Here is a 27,743-nt window from a genome sequence, read left to right as displayed (position 1 = left end):
TGACCCTGTCCCCTCAAAGGCATACGTGTGCAGACAGTCAAAGGGTGGGACATAAGGGTCTTCATCTGCCTCAGCCAGCCGATCAATAATAAACTGTTGAAAGACCCCATCTTCTGGTCCAATGAGGTGAGAGTGACGTAGAGACATGCGGATACTGGTGGTGACTTCTTCCCGACAGAGCTTGCGCTCTCGCCGACGCGGATGCCGAAGAGGAACTGTTTGGCTGGACTCTGGGACTGTAAAACTCAAGATTTTCTCAGAGAACTCCTCTGTTTCCAGCTCTTGTGTTGCCATTTTCTCCTGCCGTAATGTCTTGTATTTTCGCAGAGCTAGTATTAATGTGGACAGCACTGCAGGGCAAGCCAGAAAGAGAAATGGTTTTACTACACTTTTAAAATGAAGACTTTTTAAACTGGATATAATCAAGAAAATCTTACCAGGTTTAGGTCCAGGACTTAATTAAAAACATTGAAAACTGTATTAAAGCCACAATATGCAAGATTTTTGGATTACAATTAGGGATGTCCTGAGCTAATCTCGAGGATCGGGATCGGGGCTGATTAAGCATTTTTTAACTGATCGATCGATATTTAACTGATCGGATATCCTAAACCTGATCCTTTATATTACATCAGCTGTCATTCTCTGTGTTGTGCAGTAGGTGGCAGTATGCACCTTCAAGTGGGAACCAGCGATCACCAATAAAAGGAAAAGAAGAAGCTCAAATGTGCATGCATAACGCGCAAGAACCAATGTGGTCTGTTCAAGCACGTTACACACACGTTCAAGCTTCCATCTTTAGCATATTTGATTCACTCTTTTGTAAGGAATCACTCAAAAGTAATTTACTCTCTGTTTATTTTTAACTGCTGTCAGACTATCTGAGACGTCGTTGCCATATCGCTTTGCTGTGGGTTGTGTCTTGCTTCGGACTTGACTGACAGACTGGCAATCTGACACTGCGAGGGTTGTGCTTTCTTACCTTAAATCCACTTTTCTCCTTATTGTACATATAAAAAACAAGAAGTTTATATCAGCAGTCTCATATTCATAATTGTGACCACCCAGCCATGTTTACATCTACCAATGCCTTTATACAGTGTGTGTAAATACAGTCAGACGATGAATACAGTCAGTCACAGGCGATCCTGTTCTCTGCATCTCTGTTTGCTAACCACCAAAACAGAAGAAGAAGAGAAGATCTACACACCAACCCAAAACATGAGTTCATATGGCACACAAGAGCTTGCTAGTAGCCTATATACAGTGAGTTTCGATTAATTTTTGTGAGCTCTAAACAAACTTCACGGAAAGGAAACCAGGACGGCAAACTGGAGTATTGTAAGTTGTTTCCATTGTAATAATGAGACAAAATCATTTGGCATTGTGCCATTTTGTGTCATGGACAGAGAGAGAGAGAGAGAGAGAGAGAGAGAGAGAAAACATCCTATTATTAGAATATATATATATATTATAACCAGAAACGGAAACAAAATCAAATGTAATCGTTCTGAACAGAACCACTAATTTGAAATGGCCATTAACCGGTTAATAACGTTATTTTATCGTTCTGTTTAATATTTTGATTTGGCAGTCAACCAATCACGAATTCAAATAGTACAGCATATGCAAATGTGACGCTGACGCATCCAAAGTGTGTGAAATGCCCGCGCTCAGGCTCTACAGTGAGTGAAATGCTCAGCTGTCAAGTCATCATAGGTTAGGTAAGTGACAATGGCAATGCCCTGGCATTAGTTTTTCCGATGATATATGTCACCAACCGTCAAGCATTTAAGTGAAAATGAATGTCAAGTAATATGCAGCTTGTTGTGCGTTTTGAAACCAGCGAAAATTGCAGGATATGTAGAACATGAGTTCACACAACGCCACATCACACACCTGCAGCGCTTCTGTGAACGGAGAAAACAGAGTAAAACTATAGGCCTACATAACACATATAAAATAAAAGGGAATATTTAGTGGTTCATTGTGGCGCACTTCAAAGATCTAGGGAAGGAAACAGACATTCTGCTTGTTTTCGTTATTTAAGTGTCTTTTGTAAATGTATGAATTATGTCTTGCATTAAATTACGGAGTAGCCTACAGTTTACTGTCATAGGAAAAAAAATCCAGTGGTCGCGCCGGCGCCTCACGCGCGCACACAAATTCTTGCATTGCTTACTTGATATCGCAGCCTGTTAAATAATTAAAATAAAATACAATCAACCAAACATATAAAACGTTACACTGCTCAATTCAATTCTGTGGTACAATCTGCCGTTTACCACCCGTGACCATCGCCTGACTGTGCTGTTATGTGAAGAACGATGTCGATAATGCGAGTGAAGTACAAAGCTTAATAGTTTAGCATTCGTCTCGAAATTGGAAACAGTGTCGAATGAGAAAGGTAGGCTTCAGATTAAATCGCTTATTTAGTTTTATTTCTTATACGTAGGCATATAGCCTGAATAGGCCAACTGTTAACTTTAGAGGTTTTGTGGTAAAATAAAATAGGTCAGTTTTGTTCATAATGGATGTCTACAAACATTATAAACAAAGCTATATGATAGGCTATTTGTAAACATTTTATTTTATTTACCGATAAATTACATTATTTCTGAATGAAATAATAAAATGCGACGTAGCTTATATATCTTTTTAGTGTCGGTATTTTTAACCATGCAGCAAACATTTTAAAATATCTTGAAAAAATACTTTATAAACCGTTGATAGTTTTTCCTTTCGTTTAATATGTTTAGCCTACAAATTTGGACAGAATCTTGTTATAAAAGATAATTGTAGGCCTATTGGCTAAGACGGCAAATACTCTGTTTTTTTAACTAAAATGCTGTACGTATTATTATTATTATTATTATTATTAAGTAGGCTACATGCAAAGTTTTGTTACTTTGCTGTGCCCATCATCTGTTATTTTCACAACTTAATCAAGCCACTTTTATATAAAACATGATGATGTTTTATTTTTCTTTGCATTTCACGTTGCCTCTCGTATCGAGCTATTTGGTCCGCAAACCTTACAGTATTCTGATAAGATTGATTTGGCTCACTGCCGCTCACACACGCTTACATCATTGTCTTTCTATGAAACCTGTAATCCGCACACTAACCCTAACTCTATAGCAACACTAACTCTATAGCGGTTGACCAGAGCACTGCAATTATTACTCATTTAGATTACAATCAAATGGATTTCCCCACACATTTCACGTCTGTCCTTTGCGCAGCACGCATGCATATTAGGGGGAATATTGCTCCTGACTCAGATAAACTCTGTCTATGACCACACCTCAAGCCCCAGTTGGCCCTCTTTGGACCAAGGTAATCAGCGGGCCAAAAAATATTGGTCGTTGGCCCCAGAAGTGACAGTGGAAACACAGCTATTATTAAGCTATTGCTCCTAGGACCAGGTGGGACTCAAACCTTTTGGTGATACTATTTATCTAGATTCGGTATGCTGAAGATCACAAGGCTTCATTAGGTCTAGATTAGCTCTATTTGAGGTCACATTCGGGCACACCTTTGTTTCATGACTGGGTGTAAGACCAATATACTGGCACTGTCCAATAAATGCCTAAAACACCATGAATACCTTTGTTAAACCTGATGACTCTAGTGCAAAACAGCACATTTTCAATGAATTCTGCTGAAGAGATCTCTTGGTCTTCATTTCTAAGTTTCCTACAGACACTACAATTTTTAAGACACTAACATTTGGGACAAACTGCCCTCTGTATAGATTGAATACAGTTTTTTAATACAAATTTTGTTCCCTCCAATATAGGATCATTCGGGACATTTTGCAACCCTAGCTAGTAGTTCAGTTCATTGTACACTGCACATCTTTAAACATATGGTTAGTGTTTGCATGAGGATACTTTCATATTTTTCAGCCAAATATAACAGCATGCAACTTGCACTATTATTAACTGATGCATTACTAATCCAGAACACAAGTAATCAATAATGTATAGTCAACTGGTCATTATCACAAGATAAACTCAGACAGTGATCAGGATCAGGATAATGGCTGTCTGACTTGGATGAGGAATGCTTATTATGTTACACCCAATATTGCACATCTGCAAATTATATATGCAATCTCATTTGCATACAGTATGTAATTAGCATTATGACACTTGATCAAGCATCAGTGTTATTATATTAGTGTGAGGTCACACTGGCATATCAGTATATTGATTATGAAGCTTATTAGATTGGCCTGTGTTCACTCCTGTCATACTTGCCTTCTTGAAGCTTGGAGAATATTCCCTCATTAACACAAGAGCTCTGCTAGAAAAGAGAGTCTTGTGATTCGGTACTAATGCAACCACATATTAGAGGTCTGCTACCTGACCCAAGCCCGGTGGGTCCCAAAGAACTTGCGGGTTTCATGTTGAGTTTGGGTCAATGTTTCATGAATATCTTCGGGTTTGTGTCAGGTTTGGGATTGTATCTAATAAAACCTATATATATATATATAGCCTATGTAGTACAGGTTTGAGTGCCATCTGCTGTGTTGTGGCTGAAAGTGGGTTTATATGTAATTTATATAACAGAACTGTTTTGCGCGTGCGCCCCCGCACTCGTTCGGTCACAACACAGCAGACAGCACTCAATCCTTAACTATAAGTGCGATAAGGCAAACCATTATTGTTACAGTGACAAATTATGTAGGAAAAGCTGCACTGCAACAAATTCTACCGTATAATAGGAAAAATATTCATCAATCACTCCTCTCGTGTTTGATGGATAACAGGTGAGCCGGGGGATAGTATAGCACAAAATTATAGGCTACATATGTCTCTAAAATTACTATGCAATAATGTATGTGAAGTGAACTGAGCACAGCGCAAATCAAATAGCTGCTAGTAGGCTATTATCAGTAAAATACTGCATCACAAACATTTTCTACTATTTGATATGTATACTTAAATGTTTTAAACCTTGAGAGATGATAAGATAGACATATGATACGCAAATGAATGAAAACTCTATAAATGAAATGAGCACAGCGTGTTCGTAAATCAAATAGCTGCGTTTCTCTCGCATCTCTCAGAAATCAGCTTTGTCAAAAGTAGGCTGCTATCAATTAAAACACTACATTATACACATTTTCTACTATTTGACATGCATTTAAATGTTTAAAACATTGTACAATATGATAAATTAATGAGTGCAAACTATATGAATGAAATGAAGCGCGATAGCAAGTCAACATTGCCGTTTCTGTGCGTCTCTCTGAATCATTCACATTTTCTACCACTTGATGTGTTTATTTAAATGTTCTAAACCTTGTAGCCTACGATATGGTCTTGACGTTTCAACCAGTAAATAGCTCAGAAGTGTTAGTGTTAGGTAAAGTGTAGGTCATACAAAGCAGTGGCTTAAACTGTAATAGTACTGGTCGGGTTCGGGTCGGGTCAGGTCAAACGATCTTGGGTATGGGCCGGGTTCGGGCTTCAGTTTAAAGCCCATGCAGACCTCTACCACATATGTATCTCTCAATTCAACAGAAATGGAGAAATCTATCCAGGGCTACAAATGTATCATTTAAAAAAAAAAAACCTTTGAATCAGATGTTCTTAATTACATAGTGCCAACTCTCATTTTGCCTCACCTGCAAGTGTGATGAGACAAACAGACAGGCCAAGTAAAATCTGCATGCTGATGTCCAGAGAGAGAGCCTGAGCTTCAACACCATCTGATGGACAGTGTCCGGTAGGCTGGCACGCACACACCCTGATAGTGAGTGTGGTGGTGCTGGACAGAATGGGAGAACCGCTGTCTCTGATCACCACCTGGAAGATGATAGTGTGTGTGATCATGTTGGGTGAAGGTGCTCCTTCGTGCCAGAATGCTAGCTGTGTTATCTGCAACAGTTTCAGATTATGATACAATTATATAAACACAGTACATTATACAAAAAAGCATTACATTCAGCAGATTTGTGGCATGCAGTGTTTGTGGCATCAGTGGCATGCAGTGCTGTTCTGAAATGAGGAGGCAAAGTCCTCAATATTTTTGTAATGCTTTATTTTAATCCAAAGTAAATTAATTTTACTGTTGCACTTATTGTTGACACATTTTCCAGGTTAAATAAATATTACTTACAGTTTTTTAAAAGCAACCAATACAATTCTAAGTTGCATTTTTAAATGATCAATTTTATGAATGTTGTATTCATTAAAACTAAATTATAGTTAGTATTTTTAAGCATTTTTACATTTAATAATAAAAATATATATACTTTATTTGTATATTCATGTATATTTTATTTGTGTGTAATGGATGTTCAGCTGTTACCCACAAGAACACTTATTTTCAAATCTAGTGTCATCAGTGCTCGGTGAACACTGGTCACAGACACGGAGATGTAAGTTCAATTTCACCAACCTGATTGCTCACTAAAAAAACCCTGCAGTGTGTAAGTGAAGCTGCAGCATCACTGCAACTACAGGCTCATGTCACACTGACAGTGTTTATGCTACATAACAGAACTGCAACTACATACAAATAATAATAACAATAAAGTTACTACATTATGTTTTTCATCTTAAATAACAGCCTTAAGCTAAATGGTTATGGGTAAAAGAATCCTATAGCTATATACTGCTGAAATCATCTGGCTTCTGTCAGATTTACTAAGCAGAAAGTGCTGTTTGTATGCCTGTGCCTAGCAAACACATTTTCTGCTGAGTTCAGCATGAAAGTATTCTTGAAGCTTGGTGTTTAGCACTGTACTGATCACATATGCTGTGTGAATACTCTATACCTAATATAGGCAACAAAATGCACCACTTACTGTTTGTGCTGCAGGTGTAAGATGTGTAAAACTGGCCATTGTAAACTTAGAAAGCTCATGTTGTGATATACCTTGGTTGTCTCTGATGGTGAAGTTAGGGTTGATGTGTTTGTCTGGGATCATGGAGAAATAGAAGTGATGGCCGTCTGCAGGATCATCTGCATCAGTGGCACTGATCAACTCAATTAGCTGTGAGACATACAGAGAACATATGTACAAGCATAGATTTGTACATGGATTCATCAACAGTACACACTCAACCAGTTAGATCCTTGCCAACAGGACATACTTTGACTATTGTGTATGTATATATCTGGGGATTGTTGAAATGTTGCTTTTATGTACAAATTCATCCAGTTAGATACATAATATGGACTTAACAATATAGTGTAAATATATTTGTTTTGTATGTTTTGAATACATCAGGCCACTGTTAGCTTGTAAATATTGCGGTTATTTCTCGTGTGATTTCTGACGGATCTAAACTGGTATTGTAACTAAACAGGGTGAGCATGTAATTCTCATAAGAGACAGAAAAAGCTCTATAATGTCATGACTGATTATGAAAATGATTTAACTTTGCATTTGTGTGTTACCTCTCCTGCCTGTGTGTCCTCACATACATAGGGCTGATAGTCTTGTGACAGGGTAGGCACATTGTCATTGACGTCCAGGACTGTGATGAGTAAAGACACCGAGGAGGACAGCTGGTCATCTCCTGAAAGATTCAGTACATACATGTTACTGTCTGTTGCCCATCAATTACTCTATATTGTTCATTTTCATTGTGTTTAAGTAACTATTAAAGAGCTATGATGAAAAAAGACACTGTACTCTGAAATGAGTGATATAGTACCCTTGCTCTTTCCTTGAATCGTATGAGGCAATTCACCTGGGGGTCACTAAAGATTTACGAGGGGTTGCCAAGCTCACTCTAGTTTGAGGGTTGCAAGAATTTTTTTTTTTAAACAGCACGATAAATAATTTAATTTTGAATATTTTATTTATAGTGTATATACATAAAAAGAGAAGTAATTTCCTTAAAGGAATAGTTCACCCAAAAATGAAAATTTTATGTTTATCTGCTTACCCCCAGGGCATCCAAGATGTAGGTGCCTATACTTCAATGAGTGCGAGACATCACTTCCGTTGTCAGAGCGCGTTCATACCTCACCAACCGGATGCGCAAGGCAGTTGGACATAGTGGTGTATTAGAGGTAAAAAAAAAATATATAAATACTGTTCGGTTTCTCACACAAACCGATCATTTCGTGTCTTAGGACATCAATGTGTCGTCACGAGCCGCAGGGTTTAATTTGGATTTGTTTGTGCATGTTTTTTTTATTCTCATAGATGGTTACCGTTTCAATGCATTATATGACTGACAGATCACAACGGTTGGAGTTAAAAATCATCATTTGTGTTCTACTGAAGAAACAAAGTCACCTACATCTTGGATGCCCTGGGGGTAAGCAGATAAACATCAAATTTTCATTTTTGGGTGAACTATCCCTTTAACTTTGAGAATTTTTAGCTGTGTATCACAAGAGTGGTAATGGACAGATGCAGCATAAAAAATAAGATGCGGCAAAGTGAATATGGCAAAGCACCAGGGAGAAGGAAAAAAAAATGTATGCGCAAAAACGTAAACAAGGATTTATTTGGACAGTTATCTCGGAGTCCCATTGAGGAGCTCCGAAAGGATAAAAGGAAGTGTGTCGACAGTGGAAGATGAGAGAGGCCTGGACTTTAAGTTTTTGTTTTGTACTTCCGGTTCTGTTTCCGGTTCGAGCAAACGCTGGTGCGTTTGGCTGCCGCTGCTCTGCGGGTTTATTTCTTTTAATCTTAGTTTTTGCCCATTTGAGGATATTTTAACACCTTTGATCGAGGAGATCTCATCTGATTATTGCCGGATATTCTTTCATCGCTTGCTATGGTTGACCGAGTCAGATTTGATTGCGTGGATCTATTGAGAACTGTCTGATGACCTTGAACGTGGAAGAGTGAATCCAGATTGAAATGTGGTGTTATATCATCTGTGCACTGGTGTGCTGGAGTTCTACTGTTTGTTCTTCGAAGTGGGATCTGTTTCCTGATCCCAGTGTGAACAATTCTCCAAATATGGTTCTTAAATACTCTTCGACGGATTTACAGAGACTAAAATCATTCTGCCATCTCTCCAGCGGAATATACAACCACTGCGCTGCATTGGGAATTGCACGCTGTCACAGGTACATCCACCGTGGATCTCGTCATGACCCGTTTGTGAGGACTTCGACTGTGTCTCAGGATAATGATCATTTTCACCACATCACCGCTCTACCGCTCTATCGCTCTATCGGGACAAATGGTAAGAGTCGGAGTGTCAATCTTGGAAACATTCGGTTACTCAAACACGTACCTCTCAGCGCTTGGCAGTCTGCCGGCCCTACTACAGTTAAGATGGCCTTATTGAATGCAAGGTCAATATCCAATAAATCTTTTATTTTAAATGACTTCTTTACATCTCACTCCTTAGACTTTTTATTTGTTACTGAGAGCTGGTTAAAACAGGGTGACTTAATCCCTCTTGCTGAGATTGCTCCAGTTGACTGTGTTTTTTCAGTTCTCCACGGGCCTCTGGACAGGGTGGTGGAGTGGCAACAATTTTTAAAAACAGTTTTAAATGCAAGACCTACGGACACTTTTTCCAGTTTTGAGGACCAGTTATTGAAGGTTGATTTAAAGGGTCCTGCGCTATGTGTTTTGATTTACAGACCCCCTAAATGCAAGGATTTTATTAATCAATTTTCTGATTTTCTCTCTGATCTGGTGACTCGGCCTTATAGACTATTGATTCTTGGGGATTTTAACATTCATCTCTGCTGCCCTTCGAAACTGTTGGTCAAAGAATTTGTAACTCTTTTAGAGTCTTTGAACTTCGTACAATCCGTATGCGGTCCAACTCACAATTTGGGTCACACACTCGATCTTGTGCTGTCTCAAGGCTTTTTGATCTCAAATCTGGAGGTTATTGATGCATGTATGTCTGACCATTATCCAATATTGTTTGAATCCGAGTGCTTTCTCCTGTCATCTATTTGCTCCCAGCCTTCATGTCTCTCTCGATCTATTCACTCTAACACTGCAAATTTGTTTTCTGAATATTACTTTTTACATTTTAATAATAATTTTCTTAACGAAACGGATGCTGAATGCTTGGTTGAGGAATTTTATAAAGTATCCTCTGTAGCTCTGGACACTGTTGCTCTGCTTAAGTGTAAAAAGTTGAAGGTAGCTGGCCAGCCATGGTTCAATAATGCCAGCCGCACTCTCAGACAAGAGTGTTGAAAAGCGGTGCAGAAGTGGAAAAAAGATAGGCTCCAGGTTTCATTTGATATTTTAAAATCGAGTCTGTTCAACTATCAAATGGCAGTAAGGAAGGCAAAGTCTGATTTCTTTTCTCACTTAATTACTGACAACACGAAGAGACCGAAGGTACTGTTCGACACGATTGATTCTCTTCTAAACCCAACTATGAATACTTTATCTGAAGCCTCTGCAGAGCTTTGTGAAGATTTTTTAAAACATTTCACTTAAAAAATGAATGATATTAGATACTCTATTGTTTACTCTGAGTCTGAACCGTGTCAATTGCAACTGCCCTGCCCTATAAGTTGTCTATCTAACTTTCAACCTGTTTCTCCAATTCAGTTAGCAGATATAATCTCTACTATGAAGTGTTCTGGTTCCAAGTTAGATATTATCCTGGCTCGTCTTTTTAAGGATGTTTTTTCTACCATTAGTCCTATGGTAACAGCTATAGTTAACAGCTCTTTAGCCAAAGGTGTTGGTCCAGCTAGTTTTAAACATGCAATTGTGGAACCTCTGTTGAAAAAACCTCAACTTGATCCGGAAATGTGCAGTAACTATCGACCAATCTCTAAACTGCCTTTCATCTCTAAGCTTTTGGAGAAAACAGTGTTTTCGCAGCTCAGTCTTATTTGGATTCTTTTAATATTTTGGACATGTTCCAATCTGGTTTTAGATCATTACATAGCACTGAGTCAGCTCTGTTGAGGGTCACAAATGATATCTTGCTTGCTCTGGATTCAGGCTCTTGCGTTGTGCTGGTTTTGTTGGACCTGAGTGTGGCATTTGATACTATTGACCATAACATTCTTCCTGAATGATTAGAATGTATGGTAGGTGTCAAAGGCACTGTATTGCAATGGTTTGCTTCTTACCTCGAGAATAGGACTTTTTCTTTACATTTTGGGAATTTTTCCTCGTCATCTGCACCTGTTTTGTGTGGTGTGCCCCAGGGATCAATTTTGGGGTTTTCCCTTTATATGCTTCCCTTGGCCCTCATTATTCAGAAATACAACATTTCATATCACTGTTATGCAGACGATTCCCAGTTTTACCTTCCAGTAAGGCTTGACACCACTGGTTCATCTGAGGTGTTATTGAAATGTGTAAATGATATCAAGAGGTGGATGGCAAACAATTTTTTGCAGCTAAATGAGAATAAAACAGAGCTTTTAATTCTAGGTTGTCCTGCAAACTCCTCTCCTGCTCTGGAAGCCCAGTTAGGTCCTCTTTCAACAAATGTACACAAACAAATCAAAAACCTTGGAGTGATCTTTGATTCTTCACTATTTTTTGATAAACAAATTAGTGCTGTTATTAGAGGAAGTTTTTTTCCATTTAAGATCTATTGCGAAGTTGAAGCATCTTCTTTCAAGCAAAGATTCAGAAGTTGTGATTCATGCTCTTGTAACATCTCGATTAGATTATTGCAACTCTCTTTATTCTGGTCTCCCTCAGCCTTCATTATCACGATTGCAAGTTGTTCAAAATGCAGCCGCAAGACTTCTGACTGGGTCTAAAAAGAGGGACCACATCTCCCCTATTTTAGCATCCCTTCACTGGCTTCCCATTAAATTTAGAGTTGATTTTAAGATCCTTATGTTTGTTTATATGGCGTTGTCTGGCCGTGCACCAAGATATATAAGTGATCTTCTTGTACCATACTGTCCCGCTAGGGCAATTAGATCTTCTACTCACTTGCTCTTAACTGTGCCTCGGTGTCGCTATAAATCAAAGGGTGATCAGGCCTTTTCTGTAGCTGGGCCCAAGCTTTGGAATGGTCTCCCCTATCATGTGAGGTCTGCTCCTTCATTGGACATTTTTAAATCTTCTCTTAAATCGTATTTTTATTCTTTAGCGTTTGGAAACCTGTAATTACTCTTGTGTAGGTCTGTTTTGTACTTTGTACAGCACTTTGGAACAATCTATATTGTTCTATATTTAAATGTGCTTTATAAATAAATGTTGTTGTTGTTTCAGTTTATGCAGCAGTTGTCTGTGAGGGACTGCCATTTTGTTTGATGATTCCTGCCTCCTTCTTCCCTGAACTTGAGATTTGTTACATTAGTGCCGGGAGGAAGGAGGAACATGCTGTCAAAGAGCCCTCGCTGCGGAGGGGGCTCGCAAGGGCTGAGGAGGTCGGGTTGCATAAAAAAGCAGAGTCTGCCAGTGGTGCTGGAGCTATGGACGTGGGATGGAAGCTCGCTGCCTGCCAGTTTGACCAGGTTCAGTGGTGTTTTGGCAGGCAAAGGCACCCCTGTCCTGCATGCTGAAATTGCAGTCCTATTGGCAAAGGTAGTAATAGAGCCTGTCCCTCCAACCGAGATGAAGAAGGGTCTCTACAGCCCTTACTTCATCATACCAAAGAAAGGTGGTGGGCTGCATCCAATCTTAGATCTGTGACTTTTGAACCGGGCCCTGCACAAGCTCCTGTTCAAGATGTTAACACAAAAGCACATTCTGACATGCATTCAGCAACAGAATTGGTTCACAGCAATAGACCTGAAGGATGTGTACTTCCATTTGATTTTGCCTTTTTCAGTTCACTTTTGAGGGTATGCATACTAGTACAAGGTCCTCCCTTTCCTCCTTTTCGGCCTGTTCCTGTCACCTCACATCTTCACGAAAGTTCAGTCGATGCTGAACTCCCTGAAGACATTCAAGGGAAAAACAGCAGTTCCACTGAAACAGTTTTAGAAGCTCTTGGGGCATATAACATCCTTGGCAGCAGTTACACCACTTGGGATGATGCATATGAGACCACTTTAGCATTGGCTACAGACTCAAGTCCCGAGATGGGCATGGCACAGCAGCACACATCACAATGATCTGTCGTCACTTATTCAGACCTTGCATTTCTAATTGCTCGGGTTTCCCTAGAACAAGTGTCCAGACATGCTATGATTGACTGGCTGGGGTTTTGTGTGCAATGAGCACGCAGCATCAGGCTCCAGTGACACATCAACTGCCTCGAATTGCTAGCAATATTGCTGGTCCTGCGGAGGTTTCAACTGTTGATCCAGGGCAAGCATGTGTTGGTCCAGATGGACAACACAGTGTCAGTCAAATCAGTTTATGCTCATGACGCATGTCACAACATGTTTGTGCAAGTTCAGGGAGGATGAAGAACAAGTCTTGATGGTTGCTCTGTATTGGCCCAACCGGACTTGGTTCTCACGACAGCCCCTTCCTGGTGAATTCCCCTGAGGAGGAAATTCTTTCTCAGGGATGGGGCAAAATTTGGCACTCAAACCCAGACCTCTGGAACCTCCATGTCTGGCCCCTGGGCGGGATGCGAAAGACTTGAGTGAGCTATCACCAGTGGTGATAGACACCATCACTCTGGCTAGAGTCCCCTCTATGAGGCGGGCCTATGCTTTGAAGTGGAGTCTGTTTGTTAACTGGTGTGCTTCCCTAGGGGAAGACCCACAGAGTCAGGTCAGTGCTTTCCCTCCTGCAGGAGAGGTTGGAGGGCAGGCTGTCCCCTTTCACCTTGAAAGTGTATGTGGCTGCTATAGCGGCACATCACAATGCAGTGGATGGTAAGTCTTTAGGGAAGCATGACCTGATAATCAGGTTCTTCAGAGGCACCTGGAGGTTAAATTCTCCTAGGCCACGCCTTAGAGTTAAGTGCACTCTCTTTGAAGATGGATTTCCTGACGACGCTCACTCCTTTCAAGAAGGTTGGGGACCTGCAGGTGTTCTCTGTCAGCAAAACGTGCCATGAGTTCGGTCTGGCATACTTTCACATGATCCTGAGACCCCAGCCAGGCTACGTGCCTAAAGTTCCCACTACCCCTTTTAGGGACCAAGTGGTGAGCAGACCCAGCCATGTCATTCCTGTGTCCAGTACTTTTAGTACTTCAGAGCAGCTCTTTGTCTATTTTAGGGGACAGCAGAAAGGAAAGGTTGTCTTCAGACAGAGGATAGCCCATTGGATTGTGGATGCTATTGCCTTGCCTTGGCTTACCTCTCTCTGGTAGGGCCTACAGCAGCGACCTCTCTCCTCGTGTGGTACTTCCCGTTTAGTAAGTCCATGTGATGTATTCTCCACATATTAACCTACCTTAACCCTCTGGGGTTGACGGATGCACCAGAGTGTTCTGCTGGATTTCTTCCTCATAACAGCGGAAACTATTTAAAATACTCTGCGATTTTTAGTCATACTATAAAGGGCCTACTTTTATTTGTGTACACTCACAGTAACAACAAAACTTTGTTGTTCTGTAAAATAAAGAAAATAAACAGGGTGTGCTTTCAACTGTCTCTGTCTCCGCAAACATTTTTCTGAAACGCGTCACAAAAATGAACTGAAACTCAGTGAATACTTGCCACACAGACATGAGAGATATGTCTTTTGAAAGCTTGAAGTGTGTAACGTACTGCTCCAAGACTCAAATGTTGAGGATCCAAACGCAGTTTATTGAAAAGGGTAATCCACAATCGAGGTCAAAAAACAGGCAAAGGGTCAAAATATTCAAGGAGGCAGTCCAAACAGACAACAAGGCAGGAACACACGGGCAGACAGGGAAATCCAAAAGACAGGCAATAATCCAAGAACCCAAAGACAAGAAACCAGGAAAATGCTGAGAATTGCAGAGTTACACGTACAATATGAATGGATGAGTGAACCAGGCTTATATAGGCAGGGTGAACAAGGCTGATGAGCTTAATAAGGTAATGAGATAATGAGATAACAAGGGGGTGTGGTCCAATGAGTGTCCATGGTAACTAACAAGGGGAACAGCAGCAGGGAAACAAGAGGTGAACACAATAATGGAGACACAGGGAACACAGACAGGGATCGTGACAGTGTATCTACTTTTAAATGAAGTACTGTAAGTCATATCGAAAACAATTATTCTGTTTTTCTAATCCATATGACACCAACAAGAAGTAGAGTTTCTCTCGTCTCTGCTCATTATGTGTAATGTGGCCACACCCACATTCAGCGTGGGCTATTCATAGTGAAATCGTTCATGTGAGGCAAGCAAACCTGTAAATGCCCCCATCACCTCAAAAAACAAAGCACCAAGTTTCATCAGGTTCATCTGTTTTTTATTGAGTTTGGAAGAAGACGCAGTATGAGTAATAAGCCTTGAATTTACCTCAGAAGAAGAATGCGATGCTATGCTACATGTGGCTTGATCCAGTGGAAGATATCATTTCTGCAAGTTGGTTGAGTTCATGCAGCATTTTGTTTGGTTGACTCCACGCAGAATTTTTTTCAACCACCATTTTTAAAAGTCTGTTGCGGTGCATGCAGTAAGAGTTGTTTGCTATTTGAATCAACAATGGAGTTTAAAAAATACGACCCATGGACCAACGACGAGGTTCAACCTTTATTAAGCTTATATGCGGAGGACGAAATCAAGCAGGAACTGGAAAATCACGTGCAGTCCTGCATCACTGGACTAATCTTCACGGTACTTTAGACTGCGATGGAAACGCAGACAGCAACAGGTCGGGGGGAAAAAAGTTCTTGGGAAAAAAAGTTCCTAGGAAATTATTCCGGGTAGTTTCAGCGGAAATGTGGCTTAATATGATATAAAGTGTTGCACTGTAACATGATGAATATTAGAATGTTTAGACCAGTGTTTACTGTGAAATACTGTGTTTGTGAATATCTGCCTAAACGTAGAAGTTTATAATGTGTTAAACAACAATAATTTTGTTTCTGAAATTTAAAATGTTGTTTTGTACTGTATAAAAATACATACAAAGCATATGTACATCTATGACTACAAAATCATGTTTTACAGTGACTAGATACCTGCACCACAGATGAGTCCTGCTGCCTCAAACTTTCACATGAGTCTCTTCAAAAAAAAAAAAAAAAAAAATTTCTGAGAGCGCTGTAGCAACATCAGCAAGCTGTTTAACTACACTGGACTGATATTCTACATGATACATGGTAAAATAAGCTCCATCAACATGGAAATGCCAGGCATGTTTCACCTAATTTCTACAGTTAAACAGGAACTGTTTCAGGAATGGCACAAATGTGTGTGTGACTAGTTTCTGTGTTTAGATCAGTTTGCTCAATAATGTGCCTTTGACGTTCATTGTGTGAATTTGGATTTATGTTTTGTTGTAAATAAAATACAATCAAAAAAGCCATTCTTTTAATCTCCTCACATTCTTTCTTTTTGTTCCCTCACAGTCACATTCAACTGTGATGACATGATAGGGCCATTAGGGGAGTGTCTTTGTCTTCTCAGGTCTGAAACACATCAATATTCATGATCATTCATGCATCCTCACATACAGTCTTTCTGGCTCAAAACATGTCTTACAAATTTTAAATCAATATATTTTATGTAAATGAGTGGGCAGGGTGATCTTTACATAATTTTTAAGCAAAAACTCTAGGCAACAAGATCCAGTTCTCAAAAGTCTTGTGAACAAATATTCAGTATGGGTTTTATGACCTTATTTTAGTGACTTAAAAAAATCACTAACAATAATTTAACAAAACAAAACACAAAACAATTTTCTCAAAACTACAAACTTTTACATATATGCTGCTCACATATTATTGTAGCAGAGTTTGTGCCACTTGTTACTTGTTACTTTACGTGCAGGGGCTTGCTGACATCTGCACTGCAAAAACATAGTAAAACGGTTCAGCTGTTGTGGCGTTTTCCCCAGGGGACCCCTACTGTCAGTCATTCGACACTATGTCGCAGTGTCGCACTCAATTACTGTTATAATCTCTGTTCACTTCTGCCACAATGCTGAACTGACCACTCAAATGACCGGGACCCTGTCTTGGCTCCTAAACACAAACCTGAATGAGTGATGCACGCTGGCTCCCTTTTATATCTGTAGTGGAGTGGAGTGGCAAATTTAACTTGCCAAATCTCATTGACCTTTTCTCAAAGTATCAGAGGTGTTTGGGGCTCCCAAGTGCGACCCCTAGTATCAGTCAATCGACATCACATCTCGTTCCCTCTATCAGGGAACGGAGGTTACAACAGTAACCAAGACAATCTAGCCATCCTTGCCACAAAGCACAAAGCATCGGCCGTTCTATGGTTGCTATATACCCGTGCTACTTATGACTGGTTTTGTGGTCCAGGGTCACACATACTGGTGAGATATGCCTGACATAGCTGAGGCTATGTTGGGTATTTTCCCCTTAGAGCTCTGCTCTTGGGGGCATATAGGGCTGAGGCCCTTGCTGTTGAGCAGTGGTATTCAAATGGCAGACCCCCGCTTGGTTCCATCTGGACCACGGAACATAATTGCGCCATTTTACCGTTTCTACAATGTAACCACAGAGTTTGGTTACTATGTTGTTGTTGTTTTTTTTGTGTGTGTTTGTTTTTGGTGTAATGCCACTACTATGCACTAGGGAGCTCTTGGAAACATTCTCCCTTGTATATAGCCAGGTATGAGGGGAGAAGAAGTCAGTATTGTTTGGTTAAGGGGAAGCATAATCTGCGTCTCTATGTGCATACTAATCATCCTAAATAGTATGTGATATTAGTGATATTCTATACTATTTAGGGCAGATAGTATGCACATTGGGATGCAGGGATGGTTTTTCTCTCATGGTCCAGATTGAGAAACTTTGGTTTCAAGCTCAATCAAGTCAGTGTTTTTTTTTTTTTTTTTTTTTTTTCTTTTGTCAATTGTGGTTATTATTAATGGGTAAACTGTATTTTGTCTTTCATGTTTTATGGCAGTTGTTTGGTTTGTAAGTGGCAAGCTAATGCTAGTTTATATGTTTTGTTTGTAGAAGGACTCTTTATATATCATTCTTCATCGTTGTGGTTCTATGCTGCTGTTTTAACTGGAACATCAGAGTTCTGTAATCTGAGGACAGTGATATCAAGATCTGACTTCATTTTGGTGTTTGGATTCTATTTGGATTACCTGTTTCACTGCATTACAAATTTCTCAACTGACTCTAAACTATAAATCACTGGGATTATTCTATGGACAAAATATATTATATATATATATATATATAGTCTTTTTATATAAACATTAAAATAAGAAAAAACATTGTGTTTTGGGGTATATGTTTGAATTGACTATATGTTCTTTATATTTAACTGCAAGTTTGGTCAGTGGGTCCCTCCCTTAAATTTATCTTGTAGCTTGCTTCACTAGTTTGTTTTTAGGGAGATGGTTATAAAAGTGAATGTGAATGAAAAAATTCAGCTTTGATCACAGGAATAAATTTTAAAATAATACAATTAAAAAAACAGTTTCTTTAAACTGTAATAATATTTCACAGTATTAATGTTTTTACTGTATTTTTGATCAAATAAATGCAGAAGAGATTTCTTTCAAAAACACATACAGTTGCAAGAAAAACACAATGCTCTTAATGCATTGTGTTTCCTTCTGAAGCATCAGTGAATGTTTGAACCTTTTTTATTAGTTGTGATTGAGTCCCTCAGTTGTCCTCAGTGTGAAAAGATGGATCTCAAAATCATTCAGTCACTGCTGTAAAGGGTTCAAATATGCAAAAAATCCTCAAAACTGAAGAATCTGCAGGACCTGGAGGATTTTTCTGAAGAACAGAGCTCAGTTTAACTGCTCAGAACAAACAAGGGACTCATGAACAACCATCACAAAACAAAAAAAAAGTCGTAGATCATTCAGGTAACCACACACAGTATTAAGAATCAATGGTTCACAAACTTTTGAATGGGGTAATTTTAATAAATTCAGCTATTTTTTTGTCTTATGGATTATACGTAAACATATTTTATGTAAAATATCTTACTCAGGACAGTACTAAATGAAAAATAACATGCATTTTGTATGATCTCTCTTATTTTGTTAAAATTTTTCACATTTTCACAAATTCTGCAAGTGGTTCACATACTTCTTGCAACTGTATTTAAAAATGTACTGACCCCAAACTTTTGAACAGTAGTGTATCTCAGAAACACAGAAGAAACACAGAAGCAAAATTAGAAACACAGAAGCATTTTTACAAGTGGTCTCAGATGTTTTGTGTTAGTGGTTGATGCATGTTAGTGACAAGAAACTGCTCACTGATCTCTCTGGCGATGATGGTCAAGTTGTACCAGGCTGTGGTTTCTCGATCCAAACGGCTGGCCACATATACTGTCCCATTATTAGCATCAATTCTGAACATCTGTCGTGTGTCACTGCTTTTTGAAATGCTGTATCTGTTCAAGGAAAACAATTGTTATTTGAGGCAATTTTTCTCAAACACTTCTATTGTTTGTTACCACATGCAGATTTTTAAACAATCATGAACTGCCAAGCACATAGACTATATAGCAAACATAATGTATTCTGTTCTGTACATTCAGAATCTTTCAGTCTGTTTCTCCAGATTGCTCCAAATTTACAGGGAGTTCTCCTCTGGTCTAACAGTATTGAACACGATGTGACTGAAGAATGTAAGCCACATAATAAGTCAATGTTTTGTATATTTATGGTATTGGAATTTAAAGCAGCTCCCTCTCCCAGGAGACTGGCATGGGTTGCGATGGACCTAGATAAGATCATAAGATCAATTCTCTTCCACCCCTTGGTGTAAGACCAATATGGATAAGCACCAAGTGCTTACAAAACATCATGTATGCCTGCCTCAATTGGAGTTGATGACTGCAGCGTGAAACAGCATATTCCCAATAAAGAATCCTGCTGAAGAGATACTCAAGTCTCCAGGGGCCTCATGTATAAAACTTCCCATAGATTTCATTCTAAAAGTGTGCATATGCATACAAGCCATATTTTGCGTACACACAAATTTTCAGATTTATAAAACCATGCGTACACCAGAACCAGCGCAAAATTCCCCTTTTAAAACCGAGTTAGCGGAAGATTGTGTGTACATGCATCTCCACCCCGTCTCCTCCCCGAAATAACCATATATGAAGCTTACAACGCCTAGTTTTACTATGCATTACGTCATCTGCATATCATTTCCATGCATATTCCCATCCACATGACACTGGCCCTCATTTATCAAACGAATGTAGAAACCAGCGTACATCCGAACGAAAATATCAGCTTATGACAACGCTCACGTGTGATTCATATGCGGCCAATTCCAAATGTGGCGGCTGAAAACTGTCGTCATTTAAATATCACGCCCCAAATTTTAGAAGCCTCGCCCTATAGTTTACGACACAGAGAAACGTAACCCGGCCATGAAGAGGGAGTAATCGCATGAAAAAGAAATTTATCTTACTCCAAAAACACCCCTCAACATGGTAATTGCAAACAATAAAATTAATTGAAATAAAATAAATTTAAAGGATTTTCTGTGGAGTGATGTACTAAAATACCCAAGTTTATATATAAACTTGGGTATTTTAGTACAAACCCGATTCCAAAAAAGTTGGGACACTGTACAAATTGTGAATAAAAAAGGAATGCAATAATTTACAAATTTCATAAACTTATATTTTATTCACAATAGAATATAGATAACATATCAAATGTTGAAAGTGAGACATTTTGAAATGTCATGCCAAATATTGGCTCATTTTGGATTTCATGAGAGCTACACATTCCAAAAAAGTTGGGACAGGTAGCAATAAGAGGCCGGAAAAGATAAATGTACATATAAGGAACAGCTGGAGGACCAATTTGCAACTTATTAGGTCAATTGGCAACATGATTGGGTATAAAAAGAGCCTCTCAGAGTGGCAGTGTCTCTCAGAAGTCAAGATGGGCAGAGGATCACCAATTCCCCCAATGCTGCGGTGAAAAATAGTGGAGCAATATCAGGAAGGAGTTTCTCAGAGAAAAATTGCAAAGAGTTTGAAGTTATCATCATCTACAGTGCATAATATCATCCAAAGATTCAGAGAATCTGGAACAATCTCTGTGCGTAAGGGTCAAGGCCGGAAAACCATACTGGATGCCCGTGATCTTCGGGCCCTTAGACGGCATTGCATCACATACAGGAATGCTACTGTAATGGAAATCACAACATGGGCTCAGGAATACTTCCAGAAAACATTGTCGGTGAACACAATCCACCGTGCCATTCGCCGTTGCCGGCTAGAACTCTATAGGTCAAAAAAGAAGCCATATCTAAACATGATCCAGAAGCGCAGGCGTTTTCTCTGGGCCAAGGTTCATTTAAAATGGACTGTGGCAAAGTGGAAAACTGTTCTGTGGTCAGACGAATCAAAATTTGAAGTTCTTTTTGGAAAACTGGGACGCCATGTCATCCGGACTAAAGAGGACAAGGACAACCCAAGTTGTTATCGGCGCTCAGTTCAGAAGCCTGCATCTCTGATGGTATGGGGTTGCATGAGTGTGTGTGGCATGGGCAGCTTACACATCTGGAAAGGCACCATCAATGCTGAAAGGTATATCCAAGTTCTAGAACAACATATGCTCCCATCCAGACGTCGTCTCTTTCAGGGAAGACCTTGCATTTTCCAACATGACAATGCCAGACCACATACTGCATCAATTACAGCATCATGGCCGCGTAGAAGAAGGATCCGGGTACTGAAATGGCCAGCCTGCAGTCCAGATCTTTCACCCATAGAAAACATTTGGTGCATCATAAAGAGGAAGATGCGACAAAGAAGACCTAAGACAGTTGAGCAACTAGAAGCCTGTATTAGACAAGAATGGGACAACATTCCTATTCCTAAACTTGAGCAACTTGTCTCCTCAGTCCCCAGACGTTTGCAGACTGTTATAAAAAGAAGAGGGGATGCCACACACTGGTAAACATGGCCTTGTCCCAACTTTTTTGAGATGTGTTGATGCCATGAAATTTAAAATCAACTTATTTTTCCCTTAAAATGATACATTTTCTCAGTTTAAACATTTGATATGTCATCTATGTTGTATTCTGAATAAAATATTGAAATTTGAAACTTCCACATCATTGCATTCCTTTTTTATTCACAATTTGTACAGTGTCCCAACTTTTTTGGAATCAGGTTTGTACATCACTCCACAGAAAATCCTTTACATTTATTTTATTCAAAAGAAGAACGAAAAATAAGTAGCTATATATTAAAAATTAAAACACAAATTAGGCTGTAGTGGCATTCATTATAAAGCAGAAATGAATTTATTTAAAGCAAAACTGAGTGGGCTCACATAGCCTACCTCTCTCATTGGGGAAGAATCCAAACATTTCCATATTCGCGATGAAACACTTATTGCTTGCTGAACTACTGTTCCTTATGTAAATAAGGCTTTGTATTTCACTCTTGTTTCAATATCCACGTAAAACATTATCCTTCACATGCACAGAAATGTGTTTGGTTGGGCGTTGCGCCCGCCGACTGGTAAAGATGTATAGCGGACCATTTAAACTGAGCAGTGTTAACTTTCTCTGCCTTTTAGTTTGCTGATAAATGGCTAAAATGTAAAGTTAGCAACGCTAGAACTGATATGTAGCTTCTGCGTGTGTGAGTGAGGCGCCCGCGCGATCAATTGGATTTAATAAAGTAAAGATAGGCTAAATATTTTAATAAAATAAAGAAAACGAATACAATGCGTCAAATGAGCGTAGCCTGTACTAGCCCTACTTGATGCATAGTTTTTCTCTTTTGTTTTGTTAATCTGTTAATTATTTCAGTGAAATATTTATTTCGTGTAGTCCTATTTTTTTTATTCCTTGTAGGCTATATTATTCTGTTTTTCTCTGCGTTGCAGGTGCATGATGTGTGAATCCTAATGTTCTGTTGATGTTGTCATTTGCGCATACAAAGTGAAATCACTGGAAAGAAAAAAAAAAACATTTGTGGTATTTTAAGACACACATCTATTCTAATTTAATTTTAATTTGACATTTTAGTCGTGTCGTTTAATGGTTAATGATCGGTTAGTGAGCGATTGTCGGTCAGGAAAATAATGTTCTCATAACAATTCTCTACCAGATTTACTATGCTGCACATGCAAGTTCCCGCTGACTCAAAAACGTGCGTACACGAGCTGAGACCTGACGTGAGATTTGATCGTAGTCACCGCTCACGCTCATATTGATAAATACCACATTTTGCGTGGAAACGAGCGTACGCACAGTTTTCTGGCGTACGATCGTTTGATAAATGAGGGCCACTGTGTTTAAAGGTACAAGACATTAAGAAAATATGACTATAAATGCCGTCACATTACATTGCTAAAAATCATTCACTATCCTTCTGTTGTTTTAGAAAAAATAAAAATAAAAATTGTATAAAATACTGCTCAAAGAAAGTTTTCAGAGAAGAGTTATTCTCCGTCTTTTCCACTGGCCAAATAGTATTTTTAATTGTTTTAAACAATCAAATTTATGCAATTTTAAACATATATTTTAGGATGCTTATATATTTTAATGGAAACAGATAGGTCTTGTTTTTGTAAATTATTCTGACTCAGAGCTTCACTGACAAAACATTTTAAAAATAAAACATGCATATCTTACCATTTCCTTCAAAATCTATCCTTCAAATACAATGGCATTTTTCATAATATTGATAAGACCACGAAAGGGGTTATCATTAGGCTACTGTCTGTCTGTGCACAACAGCAACAGCACCTGCGTTCAGCAGATGTTGTAGCTACTCGTCGGACGATCATGGAGCGATTCCTTCAGTGTCTGTCATTATGCCATTATGTTGCTAAGCCATCTGATAAAAAAGAGTAAGTGTGCATAACTGATCATTATTCGCGCGAATATATTTTTTCAAAACATGAGTTCTGCTGTTTTTGAAAACGATAAAAAGCGGAATTATCATGCGTCAAGCAATCCTCGCTGTAGTTAAAACATTAAAACACAGCATGCCACAGGAAAAGCAGTGCATCTATTACAAATATTTCTATTTAAATTAATATAAAAATATGTTGTAACTTCTGGATAATAATTTCATGAAATTTTAGTGCTTAACTCCATTAATGAAAGTGGTATACTTAATCTAAATGTGTATATCATATGTAAAACAGAGTTTAAGTCATTCTTACTTCGCTCACTCCAGTAAAAGAATGCATATGCACGGTCTAGAGCTCTTGTACAGTGTGCACATATTTATGCTAAGCTTATTTTTTATAAATCCCTATATGTGCGTGGAAAATTGAGTACGCACATTTCAGTGCCTTTTCTGTGTGTACGCAACTTTTATACACAAGGCCCCAGATCTTTGTTTCTGAGTTTCCTAAAATAGCCCTGAATCTCACTAGCCCGACAGTAGAAAAGTGGCTATTGTGTCACGTCGCTTTGTGGGCTTTGAGAAATTGAGGGTTTTGTTGTATTTGTTCAGTGGTTTTTTGATCCGGCCCTTGCAGTTCTGCCCAAACATATTCCATTGGTTGAGTTAGAAGTTGACACGGACCATTCAAACAAACTAAAGCCGCGTTTCCACTGCAGGATCTTACCCCAGGAACTAGGGACTTTGGGGTTGTACTCGGTGTGTTTCGACCACAGGGACCAGGGACTGAATGAAGTTCCGGGTAAAAATTTTCCCCTCAGAAAGTCCCTGCTTACTAGGAAGTACTATTTCAAAGTTCAGGAACCTTTGGGGGTGGGACTTGGTTGCTGAACATGCTGATTGGTTGAGTTCACGCAGCATTTTGATTGGTTGACTCCAAGCAGCCTTTTATTTCAACCACTATTTTAAAATGTCTGTTGCGGTGCATGCAGTAAGAGTTGTTTGCTATTTGAATCAACAATGGAGTTAAAAAATTACAACCAATGGGCCGACAACAAGGTTCAGCCTTTACTAAGCTTATATGCAGAAGATGAAATCCAACAGGAACTGAAAAGTCACGCACAGTCCTATGTCACCGGAATAATCTTCAAGGTACTTTAGACCGCGATGGAACCGCAGACAACAACAGGTCTGGGGGAAAAAAAGTTCCTGGGAAAAAGTTCCTGGGACAAATTGTTCCGGGTAATTTAGATGGAAATGGAAAGGCTGGAAAGGCTTAAGCAATGTTTTGAAAGTACCACAGAGTTACAGTTTTTACCCTTTAGGCATAAAACCTAAAAGATGTAATGTCATTCTCATCTGACATTTAGGGGTTAGTAAGATCCAAAGAAGAAAAGAGAAAAGGGAAAATAAAAATGAAAATTACCTTATGGGGTTGTTGGTTGTGTCTGTGTCTCTAGCATAGATTGTACCAACTTGAGTGCCGATTTGGGCGCTTTCTAGCACTTTCCAGCTATAAGATGTTTCAGAAAAGATGGGTGGTTCATCCACATTTGTCACAGTAATTTTGAGTGTTGTCCTGTCATGAAACTCATATTCACTCAGAAAACGTGTGTCTATGTTTTCATTGATGGCCTCTACAGCAATGACGAACCGCCTCTTGCTTTCATAATCCAATGGCTACAGAGATGAGAAAACACTTATAAAAGACAGAAAACACATAAAACATCTCCCATGGGGGTTGTAAGTTTTGCATATTTAAAAGTACTGCCTAAATATGATTGTGCTAAGTATAAATAAATATATGGACTGTATAATATAATATAATATAATATAATATAATAAAAGTTCATAATTAATAATTGATAATAATATCAAAACTTTTTAATCATAAATAAAAATATTATTCAATAAAATTTAGTATAAACGTGTCTTGAACGTTTCATGCTTGAATCTGAGAACATCATGTCCAACATTTGTAAACAACTGTCATGGAAATTCAGAAAAAAAAAAAAAAAAGGATGATAGATAGATAGATAGATAGATAGATAGATAGATAATGATTACATAAAACTGTATTGTACTATAAGACCTGAGCCAGTATGACAATCCCCTCTTGAGTGTCAGGGTCCGTCTGGATTGTGAAGGTGCTGCTCTCCTCAAGATCCTCTAAGCTGTAGTTCATTTTCGCGTTCAGACCAACATCACTGTCATCTGCCATTATTCTTCCCACTGTGGTGCCCACTGGAGCTGACTCTGATATAGCAAATGTGTACAAATCTGGACATAAAGAGGAAAATGATAGAACAATTTCAATGTCCATGTGCTTTGGCAACAGAAACACAAAAACTACATAATGTAATAAATCACTGAATGCTGATAATGATGTAAATTGTCACCACTCACACACCCATGTGTTTTTTTTTTTTTTTTTTTTTTGCAATGGTCCAAATTTTCCATTGACTTCTAATATTTTTATGCTGTGCTAATGATATTTTGTCATCTAACCCTTCCACCAACCTACCCCTCTTAGAAACATTTCCCATTACTGCATTATAAGATGTTATTTAATGTTATTTATTAGGTTTTCTATGTGAACAACACTGGCTGCTTTACAAAGAAAGTGTAAGTTGAGTCTCTTTTATTGCTTCTTACTGTGAAAATCAAAAAGATGATCTAGAAACTTGTCAAAGATGTTGAACCATAATCCAAAATGAACCCAAATCTCCTGTATATGTTCATAAGTTTAGTTTGGTTAGGATTTTCTTCGGGAAACTGCAATGGCAGGTAGCTTTGGACAGGCTACAATAGTGGGATATTATTAGTACTGATGTAACAAGAGCCACAGGAGAAGCAGCAGTGGTCTTGGGGAATCCAGGTGGTTTGACAAGAAACTTGGAGATTAACACAACTGGCTCTGGGAAGACAGCACATTGTCCTCACAGATGTTGGTGCAGGCAAGCTATTTATTCTGGGTCTGTGTAAGGTGCAAGCATCTCTGGAACAGCACAATTCAGAACCTTTTCTTCCTCTTTTCATCCCAAACCTCTTAGATTGGAGTGGGCAGAAGAGGGTGCAGATGGATTTGATTTTGATTCTGATCAGTCATTCGCAGCATTCAGCAGTCTGATATTGACCGTTGTCCATGGCAATGCTATTACACCGCTCAACTGAAACTTTCATGTACCTTGTTTTACACTGCAGACCCTGCCGGCTAAAACTCTATAGGTTCAAAAAGAAGCCATATCTAAACATGATCCAGAAGCGCAGGCGTTTTCTCTGGGCCAAGGCTCATTTAAAATGGACTGTGGCAAAGTGGAAAACTGTTCTGTGGTCAGACGAATCAAAATTTGAAGTTCTTTTTGGAAAACTGGGACGCCATGTCATCCGGACTAAAGAGGTCAAGGACAACCCAAGTTGTTATCAGCGCTCAGTTCAGAAGCCTGCATCTCTGATGGTATGGGGTTGCATGAGTGCGTGTGGCATGGGCAGCTTACACATCTGGAAAGGCAATATCAATGCTGAAAGGTATATCCAAGTTCTAGAACAACATATGCTCCCATCCAGACGTCGTCTCTTTCAGGGAAGACCTTGCATTTTCCAACATGACAATGCCAGACCACATACTGCATCAATTACAACATCATGGCCGCGTAGAAGAAGGATCCGGGTACTGAAATGGCCAGCCTGCAGTCCAGATCTTTCACCCATAGAAAACATTTGGCGCATCATAAAGAGGAAGATGCGACAAAGAAGACCTAAGACAGTTGAGCAACTAGAAGCCTGTATTAGACAAGAATGGGACAACATTCCTATTCCTAAACTTGAGCAACTTGTCTCCTCAGTCCCCAGACGTTTGCAGACTGTTATAAAAAGAAGAGGGGATGCCACACAGTGGTAAACATGGCCTTGTCCCAACTTTTTTGAGATGTGTTGATGCCATGAAATTTAAAATCAACTTATTT

At 39.0% G+C, this 27,743-nt stretch overlaps 1 protein-coding gene across 4 annotated transcripts in view; it reads right to left on the bottom strand.

Moving 5' to 3' along the window:
• Positions 1 to 210: 210 nt before the first annotated feature.
• The window catches only part of cdh19 (cadherin 19, type 2), a 41,350-nt gene continuing 13,817 nt past the window's right edge, over positions 211 to 27,743 (bottom strand). Inside the window, exons 6-13 of one of the 4 annotated variants that reach the window (XM_051882372.1) lie at positions 25,871 to 26,058; positions 25,205 to 25,458; positions 19,193 to 19,329; positions 7,420 to 7,541; positions 6,895 to 7,012; positions 5,639 to 5,891; positions 4,266 to 4,308; positions 265 to 350 (exon numbers count right to left, since the gene is read on the bottom strand). In XM_051882372.1, coding sequence (XP_051738332.1) covers positions 5,713 to 5,891; positions 6,895 to 7,012; positions 7,420 to 7,541; positions 19,193 to 19,329; positions 25,205 to 25,458; positions 25,871 to 26,058 — 998 coding nt within the window. In that variant the 3' untranslated portion in view covers positions 265 to 350; positions 4,266 to 4,308; positions 5,639 to 5,712. Of the gene's footprint in view, positions 4,312 to 5,638; positions 5,892 to 6,894; positions 7,013 to 7,419; positions 7,542 to 19,192; positions 19,330 to 25,204; positions 25,459 to 25,870; positions 26,059 to 27,743 lie in introns of all 4 variants that reach the window. The other 3 variants (XM_051882373.1, XM_051882371.1, XM_051882374.1) reach the window with 3 other exon arrangements.

This window comes from Ctenopharyngodon idella, chromosome 23 (genome assembly GCF_019924925.1).
Source record: "Ctenopharyngodon idella isolate HZGC_01 chromosome 23, HZGC01, whole genome shotgun sequence".
NCBI classification, from domain to species: Eukaryota; Metazoa; Chordata; class Actinopteri; order Cypriniformes; family Xenocyprididae; genus Ctenopharyngodon; species Ctenopharyngodon idella.
The sequence above is the reverse complement of the archived record's forward strand: the minus strand, read 5'-3'. Positions and strand labels throughout refer to the sequence as shown.